This window comes from Nilaparvata lugens, chromosome 3 (assembly GCF_014356525.2).
Source record: "Nilaparvata lugens isolate BPH chromosome 3, ASM1435652v1, whole genome shotgun sequence".
Lineage (NCBI taxonomy): Eukaryota > Metazoa > Arthropoda > Insecta > Hemiptera > Delphacidae > Nilaparvata > Nilaparvata lugens.
In genome coordinates, this window is record NC_052506.1 from 31,269,254 (window position 1) to 31,281,073 (window position 11,820).

Sequence of the window (11,820 nt, forward strand, 5' to 3'; positions counted from 1 at the left end):
CATGCGGGTACAGATTACAAACAGTGGGTCAATTCGACAAATGCATCCTCCCTCCATGGCAATGTGCATCGATCGAGTGTTTATAGGGCGAGGACGTCTGGCAAGATTTCTAACAATCAGAGTACTACGTTCCAGTTGTGGTGTAACGATAGACTACTCTCTAGGCAGATCATAGCAGTTTGTTTCCTTCCAAAATAGTATGCGAGTAGAAACTTTCATTGACCTCACTCATTTAAAACAAAAGGCTCAATCCTCTCAAGGTTCATAGTTTCTCAATTCCAATATTATCATATTCATTACGTTCACAAGTTCTCTTGTTTCTATTTTGAAGCGCAGTTTGGGAGAAAACGAGAAACTTGAAAACCTTTGAGGATTCACTCGTCCACTGTTATAACATAAACAAATAAAGGGATGAACAAATTACAAATTATTTATTGCTGCGAGATTGAATTTAGAAATTATCTGTCATGATATCTCAATTTATTAAACCATATAGGAACAAAAAGTTCATACAAATTCCACTATGAACAGAAAGTGGCATAGTGGCATTGCCATTCAAGCATATTAGTGTCTCTTTTTCGGGAAATATTGAGAAAAGTTTTATGCAATTGTGATTTTGCAAATACTGTAAATGGAGATGAAAAAATTCCTTTGTGCGGGAAGTGTTTGGATAGATAATTTATGCGACATTTTATACCTGATTCATGAGGAAATTCTTTTAACTAATCCTAAAATATACAGGAAGTCTGTAGGTATAGGAAGGCATGGTAAATATTAGCATTCAAAGCAAAAAGTAAGAAAGTAACAGGTTGGCCTAAAACTCTTTCAGCAGCGATGAAAATGCCCACATGAAGATAGATAAGTTCTCTGAGAGATCACTACATGATCATCCCTATGCTATGTAGTCACTGTATTCATCCCCACAATACTAGAAAAAATGTCAGACTTGGTCAGTGTCTTTATGCAATACAAACTGTGTCCAATACAATCACAATCTGGCGAAATGATGTGAGGAACGTCCTACTTTTCTATTTTTATCCTACTTCCTGTGACTAACTTGTAGACACATGATTTCTATTATTGAATATTAGTTGGTATAATAAAAAAGCTCTTGTTCAGTTTTGTAATGGAAGAGTTATAGACACACGGGTCCGCATTTCTTTCATCGAAGATGACCGACAATCCATTCGAATTCGAATTATAGAGCTCGGAAAATAAGAATTTGATTTGATTGGTAGACAGGCAGATTTGAATCTACTGTACCTTGAAACTCATTTTATACTTTCACATTAATTCTAGCTTAATAGATAGATTTGATCCTTAATTTGATAGCCAATTCGGGCTGGAATTCAATCGATTATTCCGCAATACGATAAATAGAGTACAAATGAAAAATGAAATGATAAATTGAAACAACCACTGACTCGCCCAATTTCATTCGACTCATATTGAGCGATGTGATAATCATCATCACCTTGCCCTTGCACTTCATGTTTAAGTGAGTATGCCATTGAATGAGTTTCGTTAGACCTTTCAAATGTCTATGACATAAACTATCAATTATCTATCATTAGAATTCCTATTCTCAGTTCCTTATGTCATCTTCAAGATATGATCATACCAGACCAGAAATGATTTCATTCAGGTAGGGGCTGCTCAAAGATATAATCGTCTTTCCAAATAAGATTATAAGATAATGAACGTTCCCACATTTTCCAATCAAAAATCGAATATGATGACGATGAATATTTGATCTAATATCGTTTTCAGTCATGATATTGCATTTGAAATAATGTTATGTTATAGAAACTAATGATCAGCTCAATATAAATATAACATCGCTTGATGTTACTGATGTTGATGTTAATTTTATAGTTGAAATGCTACATGCGATTTGTGTGTCAAGATTCATATCATTCTGAGAAATTGTTGAAATCAATGTATGAATGATGACTGAAACCAATTCACCAACTGTTCATGGCAACAGGAATAATATTTTAAGTTGAGCCTCTTACAAAATTAAAATAATGAATTAAAAACATTCTTACTAATAAACACAATGGAAAATCTAGTTCACATCTTCAATCGAGTTTGTATTGTGGCACCAGTGTTGAGTTTGAAGAAAATATATATAAATAAGTGGTCAGATGTCCTTAGAATGCCACAACACCCTTTCTCATTAAATGCCCTACTCCACAAGCAAATATAGACAGAACAAGTATTGGTAGACAGAGGAAGAGATGGACGCCGGAACATGCTTGAAAGCCTAATCCATGACGACGATGACGATGACGATGATGAATTAAGTTTTTTGCTCAAAAATTACTTGAAAGATGAACATCGAATTTGATTATCGAAAGTATTACACAACACTAGTAGCCTATATAACATTTAGTGAAGTAGCATTTGAGTTTCACATAACAAGCAAAAAGTTCAATGACGTTTATAAAAAGAGAGTAGAGGTAATATTATACGTAGATTTCAAGGATACAAAGTATCAGATACTCCAACACTCTCTACAATCCCTATTTCACATCTGTAGAAAAATGGGCCTCCAGAATGTAGATTTCTGATGCTTTGAATTTAAAAATCGATTGAACTGAATTTCATTGATTTGAAAATCTGTATGCTCATATACTGAATATTGGAACGACACAAAATTCAGCTTTGCGACAGCAATAACAAAACAAATTCGTGTATGAAAGAGTAGAGTTGTTAAGAACTAACCCCTACTCAATACGCTTACTGATGCGGTAGGGTTAGTTGTCTCTTGCTAGATGTAGATGTGACATCGTCACGAATGGGGAGAAATTGGAGAGGCCGAAATCAAAGAAAGTGCCCGCACGTGCCAGAGGCTAATAACTTGAAAACCTGTTCCGTTTATTCAAGAGCTAATTAATTAAGACGCCGACAAGGCAAGAGGTGGGGTGACTGGGAGGAGAAGGGTGCTCACTATGCTTTGTGCGCATGTTTGCCAGACTACTAAATCGCTTTAATTCGCTAATAGAAAGTAGAAGGGTCGTATCCGCGGGCGTTATCAGATAATAAGGGCTCGGATAGTCGACAGCGCGCTCATTGCAAAGCCAAAGGACCGCGATTCATCCCTGCAGAGTCCCTGGGCGTCGGCGTCCTTTGATCTGCTCCCTTGGCAACCCTCCTGACAAGGGGGGACCGTTCTACCTCTAGTTGGCCCTGCTCTTCACTCCACGGTCCCCCACAGCGACTCCTTCTCACTCTGTTACTCCTTCCCTTATGCACACATCGATAACCATGTCATTTGTGCATCCCAACAAAATAAACTACTTCTAAGCTCTGCTTGCCTTGGTGATTTTAATCCGATCTCTTGTCTAGAAAGTACTGCTCAAATCTTCTATTGACAAACTGCTCCTCTCACTTCCTATGATCCAACTTTTGCAACGAAAGCAGATAGCACAATGCCACTGACTGTTTTAATTTGTGTATCACTGCAGTCATTCAAATTACAATTCCTAATCACCTCCTGTTCTTGATAACTATAGTCAATCATTGAATACTATTTTAAATGAGAATAGGATATTTCTGTTTTCAGATTTTCTATTCTACAGTATCTTAGGCAACATATTGTGATATTATTTAAGTACAATAGCATCTTTAAAAAAGGATGATTCTAATTCTCTTCAATATCTGCAGCCATATAATCGGTTACTCATGTTTGATAATTGGATGACCAACTTGATTCAGTAACCGATTTAATTTGAATGAAAAGTATGAGTTAAATACGAGAATGGAGAAAATAATTTTTACTCAGTATGGACACAGAGAAGCGGGGAGACTTCTTTGAGTTGACGAATGATCGAAAATGAAAATAAACCCATTCAATTGGGTAGAGTATACAAGATTACTAGATTATGAGAGAATGAGATTTATGATTGGGAAAATGTTGAAGGATGATAGAAATTGGTTTGGCTACTATCTATAGGACACAATAAGACTGTGAAGTTGAATGGATTAGGAGCTTTATTCCGCTAGTGTATTATTTGTACGCTAGTGTTGACTGTTGAGATGAATTTGCATTTATGACTAGCAGAATTAAATGAAACTTTTCATTTTTAGTTTGTCCAATCCTCTTATAATGCTTGAATGATTCAACCTTGTTTCAGCTCGCTTGGGACATAACCTGCCAGACTAAAAACCTTGAAGTCACTTTCATTCAAGACCTCAAGTAATTGGCGGCAAAGCCTTGAATTATATCTGAATATGGCAACAGTTTTCCCACTGTTTCGTCTCTCAACACCTTAGAATCTCGACGCCGTATCAAAAGAAAACATCCTAAGAAAGTGCCACAAGTAGCGTGATAAAATCTGAACAAAAACTGGAAAAAGGCTTCGTTTCACAGGTACTGTGCGCGTATCGTATAATCTACTGTTCAGAATTCATCTCACACGTAGAATGGATTTGTTGAACAAGACAATAGAAAAAGTAGTCTGACATTAAGGCCATAATAATAAATATTATCTCATCATCGTAAACGCCTAGCAAAGTGATTCACACTTGATGGTGCTGCTGCTGGTGCTGGTGGTGCTGGTGATGGTGCTGCTGATGCTGCTGGTGCTGACACCTGGCCGGCCAACTGCGTGATGCCATTGTCAACAGTCTTGTTCCTCGCACTGAATACAAATTGCCTGCGCCAGATAAAAATGAGGCATCAAGTTTGCCATGAAACCACACTATCTTACAATAAATTCTGTCATCAATTATTTATCACTTATCACTCCATGGACTGTTCAACAGTGTTCAACATCGCTGATTGTCTGCCCAAAACATTGATGAATGTAAAACAAGTGTGTGTCTTTGTCTGCGTAGTACCTATACATCGAAAAATATATTCTTTAATTACTTCCAGAATTCGACGTTGAAATCAATCTATTTGCATTGAACGATGTGCAAATTTGAAAATTCAAACTGATGTCTATAAAGAAATACTGCAAAAATGATTCTCATTATTTGAAAATTCCTTCTGGATTCGTTCCTTCTGGAACTTGAAAATTCCTTCGTAAACAATCATTTTACTAATAAATACTCTCGCAAACTATGAATAGTTGAATTAGTATACCAGGGGTAACAATGACGTACAGTATCCCTCAATACAGAAAAGTTCAGCTCCATAAATTTAGAACCTCGCATAAGAACAGGGTTCCTTTTTTGGACCCCCTAGATATGTTTTTGAACCCTCCCAAGAATTTTAATGACGCAGTCTGCGTCAAACCTCCCTTTCCTGTAGGCACCCCTGATTAAACTCATTGATACAAAAAAAGAAAAATGAGTGTTTTTGAAAAAATTGATTCACAAATTCTTGTTTGAAACTTTCATAGAAACAGAGGATTATAAGATTAATTGATTTCGAATATCGGACTGCGATTAAGAATAATATGAGAAGTTTATGATCGCAATATAATTTTCTATTATAATTTTTTCCCAGAACTAGATGATTCGGATATGGCAACAATAAAAATGTCTGATCATTGAAAACTTGTATCTGGTAGGGAGAAATGTGAAATATGATATGTCACAATATTATTTTGGATGTACTCCGTATAAGTGGAGAATACTTGTAATATTGTGGGTGCAGCTATCAAAAATTCTACCGAGTTTCTAGCTACACGTGAGTGATAATTATTATTCAGTTTTATTATTGATTGTGATATGAACGATTCATTGAAAACTACAGCTTTGTTATTGAACACTTTTGCAAACGATCTTTGAAAAGACTACTATAAAATATTAAACAACTTCTAAATTGATTGGTTTCTCAATCAACAATATCTAATCAAGTTTCAATATTACATTCAATGTATTTGAATCTTTCTTTAAATCGTTTAATCACTTATCTCTGGTATTTCATTTTCATTCTACACTTCTTGCTATGACAGTTACAGAAAATATACTGTCTAACTCCACTACTCAGCATATAATGTTTTCAAATTTCTGATCCATCTCTCACTGTAGAAGTTGCATTGAAGTGACCACCTGAGCTTTAGCGCGAAGAATCCACGAGTAATTGGAATTACACGCACCAACTTGGGACCTTCATTCACAGAGTCCTCTGTGTCCGCTGATCACCTGTTGAGAGACAACTGGTTAGGCTTACATCAACGTGCGATTCCACATCGTCTCAGTGCAGCCTCATGATCGATTTGCAGGACTGACTATAAGGAATATATCACGACAGACGTTCATTGGAATAGATAAAGTGGAATAATCGATCAAATTATGGAGTGAAAACCGACTACATTTTCATCGATTAATCAACAATAGCATATCTGGAATTATTCTGAAATAACAGAATCAAACTCTTACAATATTGAAATCACAGCAACATTTCATTCAGAGCAGAACAACAAAATGAGATTCTTGAAATGATGAGCTATCTCGGTTGTCATTTGAAACGTTAAACCATCTGGATATAATAATATAATAGGCTAATTTGAAAATCATGCATAAAGTGTTTCCTAAGTTATTGGAGCTATAAAGATTCATTTAGCTTGAGTAATTTTTAACACAAAAAATGTCTGCTCTGTCCTCTATCTGTGTTCAGTTCTCAATCAGGCGGCTATTATATACCGCACAGATGAATCTAAATCTACTCAATCATTATAATATTGTATTAATTCGATATTATATTATTCTATCGTAAGATATTTCCTGCTCCTACTCATTTATATGTGCTGGGGAAATATTCTGGATTCGTTTTACCTTGAAATCTGGGAAATGAGAAGCTTACTAAGACTAAATTTTATTGAAAGAACACTAGTTTGACGGAGTCATTTGTATCAAATTAAATCGAAATATCAAGATTGGAATCGGAGTAATATGTATCAGGTTATAACGAAATGTCAAGTTTGGAGTCGGGTCTCCAGTAGTCTGGAGCAAGAAAATTACCATTTTAAGAAATAACCGGAGAACTATGAGAGGATCCTCCTCAATAGAAATAATTTCATAAACTCATCTACTTCCTCAAAGTACACGGTACCATCTTCTTGTAACTCAACTGAGTGATCTCACTGGAATTATTTTGATAATAGTCGCTTCTGAATTGGAGAGAAATCTTCTTCATATATCATCTGAACGGTGATTCTAAACGGGACATTTCAAGTGTCTTATCCTATAATAATGTACATGCTCCGATCGTAGCTATCATTCCATTATTTATCTCAATTGAAGTCATACATTTCTTATTAAAAATAGAATAGAAGTTTGAAAAGTCGAAGTATTATGATTATAATCCACGTATTGTCACTTAGGATCGAAGCTTTTTCTTAGAATGTATCAATTTCATTTTAAATTGAAATGGGCGTCTTAATTGATATCCACATTATAGTAAAGGGTGATTGAAATTTAGAGGAAACTCTTAATCAACCTGTGAAAATAATGCATTCTCAACGTCCTCTATCAATAAACTTATCATTATATAATAATATCTTCCTAGTTAGTTCATTGATTAATACTGAACTGAACTCATGATTAGACACATTCTATTATGAATTGCAATGGTAATAAGGATCCTTCCTAGCTGTTTGATCAACAACAACCCGCATAAGTCTCTAATTCACTTTTATTGAATTGAAGCATGATTGATGAATTCATTAATCTACCTGTCTCTTATCAGATCTTAACGAAGACACATCAGTAAAAGAGCACGGAATTATTTATATTTTTTATCAATCTCCAAGTATTTTGAGTGGAAAAACTTTGTCTAAAGCGACTATCTAGCCTGTAAGCTTTACAAGGAACCTAAACTCAAGCGATAGCCAATTGGAGTCAGTTGTATACCGGAGAATAGTCAATTGAAATCACATAATAATTATTATTTTGAAGCCAGATTTCCATAGAAGTAGGAATTCTCTCTGGAAGTAGGCTTCCGAATTCAATCTATGTTGACTCAATCCCATCTCGATCAAACTTTTTCTTAATTAATACATAGCTTTGGGAAATCTACATTATCATTTACAAGAGTTCTACATAATCAAATCTTATCAGTAATAATGATCTTTTTTTATAGATTTTGATTTATAATTCATCATGATAATATTGATCCATAATCACATGAACATCACTAGAATATTAACCCATGTCAAAAACTGTAACTGATAAGTAATATACGGTACGTACACCATTCTCTATCACTGAATATGATGCAAAAGTGGCTTCCATCATATTTGTGTGAACTTTCACAACAGATTTCATACCTTTATCAGGGATACCTTCAGTAAAATTCCTTCGCGCACTGAAACACCATCAAACTCACCACTATGGGTCAATTTCACCCTTGTCAAACTGGATAGATGGACGCATTCGTGCTGGAAATTGAAATTATTGATACCTACTGAAACGAGTAATCCTTGCAAGAAGGAAGTCACTTTTCCAAGATGCCAACCGAGTGGAAATCGCTAATAGTGATAGACACTCGCGCACTGATAATCCGCACATTTTGAAGGTTATGTGTGAGCAGCTATGATAAGGCGGTGGTGCCTCTCGTCCGGTGGTGATAATGGAACCAGTTTTGCTTGGGAGCTGAGTGAGAGAGATTGAGTGAGAGGTGCTTACCCTTGCCATAAGAGGTGGAAAGTGGAAGTGATGAGAAGAAGGGTTACAGGCATCGCTTGCTTCATCCCCTGCTCAATGACCGGCGGGTCGGCGATCGCCTGCGCGACATTATCCCGGGTGGCGGTCCTCGACACAGCGCGGCGCAGCGTTGCGTTGCGTAGCTTGGCGTCGACTAGGAGGCGGAAGAGCCAGCGCACACCACAGCACCACCAAGAGGAGGGGGCTCAGGGATGGAGGGAGGCTTTCCCTGGAGCCGCTCTCCCTCCAATCGCATCACTTTCTCTCTCTTTCCGGAAGAGAGCTCCGCATCCCTCTAGGTGCGTGCTCAATCACCCCCTCTCACTCCACTGGACACCACCCTTCTAACCAAAGTCTTGCAAATGAAAATTATGCCAATTCATTCGGGAACTGTGTTGAATTTACGTCAATTCTATTAACTAGTAGTGTTATTGATAACGGTTCAAAGTCAAGGTTAATATCTGATTGAGGTCACTTTCATCCGAAATTCATCCCAAATGGACTCAGTAACATCTGATTCAATGCTTCTCAGGGCAGAAACTCAAGAAATTCTATCAGTTTATTTAATCATAAAATAATATTCCTTCCATTTCTTCTTATTAAACGTATTCACTAAAACAATACTTTGCTATTATTCACTCTTCGTCAACCTATCCTCAGTGGTTTGTTATGAGATTGGATAAGTAACTGTTTGTAAATCCATTATCAGTTGCGAGGTTCAAAATAGCTTCTAGATTATTTAAAACCAACTTGAAGCTGCATATGAATTTATCTTGCACCATAATTCCCTAATAAAACAATATTCCCTATGTCAAACGTAACTGAGTGTTTATCTTTGACAGTACCTCCCTATCCACACATGAATTTCCAGGATTCAGTAGTGAGGAGCGTCCATCATTCAAGATCCAATCCTCTTATTCCCTCTAATTTCTCCTAAACTGATGAAAATTAAAGCTAAGTAGCATTCATGGGAGAAGTATGATCCGTACTCAATAGGATTCTCCTATTAGTTCCAAGTAACATCCACTCAATCAATTTTTGTAGTTTCTTGATCTACTTCCTAAGGACTGTGTTGAGCACAATAAAAGAATCACGACTAATACTATTGCATTGGAAAGGAGACGCATGATGGAATACAGTAGACTCCCAAAAACTAGATCTTATGTGGATCAAAAGAGTTCCATGTGGATTAAAGGAAGAGTTTGAAAGGAGTTTTTTCTTATACATCTGGGCAAGAGGGTGTAAATAAGCTACCAAACGTATGAATAGGTGAGGAAAATCTTGTATACAAATAAAATAACAATAATTCAACCGTTTACTATCGGAAATATAGGCATGAGTTTCAATGATGAACACGGAAAATTAGCGACCGGTCTGATCCATTTATAATTATTTTAGAATTATTATTAGAACGCTGTCTGTGGAAGAAGTCAAAAAATGAAGACGGCAATTTTCAAATGCCGAGTTTTGTAGACTAGGCTACCTACAAAAGGTATTTTTTTAGACTACCTGTACGACCAAGCTTTTAGCTTGACTTAGTGAGACATTTCAAGTGAACATGGGTTGTAAAACATGAAAAAATGGACAAAAAGGAAGCCAAAACCGTTCAATAAAGAATACACATGGAATGTCAACGTGGAAAATGTGCTTTCTGCTCTTTGTAGTGTCAGTACTGGAAGAAGTAGTGAATGAGTCAGGCTTGCAGTCAGCTAAGCAAGCATTCTTGAGAGGATGCCCCTGAGAACTCTCAAACTTTCAAATCTAGGCTTATCTTGCATCAGAATCTCATAAAAAAGTTATTTTAATTGATAAATAACCTACTCGGTTTCATGTGAGATAGGTGATAATATTCATAACAAATTTATAACAACGCTTCACTCGTCTTATCCGCTTAGCAACATTCATTGAATGTTTTTTGTGGGTTTGTGTTTTTTTCAACAATTACATCCGATTACTTTTATCAATGAACTTAAAATTTACAAAACATATCAATTGAATCACTATAAGAATTTGTTGACTAACAATACAAAATCGACTTCATCCATCCTTCGCTTCCTTTGATGATAAAGGAGATAACATCTTGAAAGCGCAAAATATAGAATTTTTTGTTCCTTATTGTCCTTTATGCGCCGACATGTGATTTCAGCTGTCTGTCTCAATCTGTTTGATTCAATCTCCCGTTCCAGGGCCTTCTAAATAGGAGTAAACTATGAATGTCCATAGTTACACATATAATTACAAGTTGCGGATTTTAAAATCAGTATAATAGTTCATGAGCGATTTCTCCAGCTTGGAGGCTCACAAATTAGTGACTTAATATTTTAGACTTTTTGATTCTTCATTTCAGTTTTGATTTTCGTTATACACAACGAACCACCTCTCAAATATGCCACACTTACTTGCCAATCATAGATGTTGAGTCCAAATAATAAGTGGAATGAAGTAATGTAATCGTCTAATGGTGGGGAGTCCTCAACGGGAGATAACCTCACCTGATATATTAAATACTCGACTTCACGAATGTTATACTCGATACTGGGAATTAATATCTTCAGAATTTGGAATGTTGATTCCACAATTGGACTGAAAAGTCTGATTGACTTGGTTCATTTCATTGAATAGTATAGTATGTAAACATTGTTTTCTCAGCCATTATTTTGACTTCTAGAGTGGTACTGAATTATTGTGATTGAAACACGGATTGAAATTCCACTAATGGAAGTTGAATGCAATATAAGTAGACTAGAAATTACTTCATAGATACCTTCAGACAACTACTCAATCGAAATAAGAAATTTAATTTTCATAGTGCCGCACAACAGGCATCCTGCAACAGAAATACGATAGAAGCATGATTGGACAGATGCGGTGGAAGTTGTATTGGTCCTGTGTGTCATGCTGCATGCCATTACACTGGCTACTCTCCTGTTGTTCGACTATCGGACCAGTCGGATCGGAAGGCTGCATGACAGAAGTGTCTCCAGAGCCGGAGCACCGAATCGAGATCAATTTGCTTCTCATGGTCTCATGGTTGAATCTTAGTGACTTGGAAGTGCTGTGACTTGCTCTCGTTGAAGAGGCAAAGGCAGACGAACTAGAAATTATTATAAACAACAGCAGCAGGCTGCTCGTTCCAACATGCGCCTACACACTCAATCGACTTGTTTATTATTCAAGGGTTATCGAATTCTCACCACGACCTCCTTTGAGTGTATTTTA

At 36.3% G+C, this 11,820-nt stretch overlaps 1 protein-coding gene across 1 annotated transcript in view; it reads right to left on the reverse strand.

Moving 5' to 3' along the window:
- The window catches only part of LOC111054000 (protein Wnt-10a), a 39,496-nt gene extending 30,693 nt beyond the window's left edge, over positions 1–8,803 (reverse strand). Inside the window, exon 1 of the mRNA XM_022340958.2 lies at positions 8,584–8,803. Coding sequence (XP_022196650.2) covers positions 8,584–8,648 — 65 coding nt within the window. The 5' untranslated portion in view covers positions 8,649–8,803. The remainder of the gene's footprint in view (positions 1–8,583) is intronic.
- Positions 8,804–11,820: the final 3,017 nt, after the last annotated feature.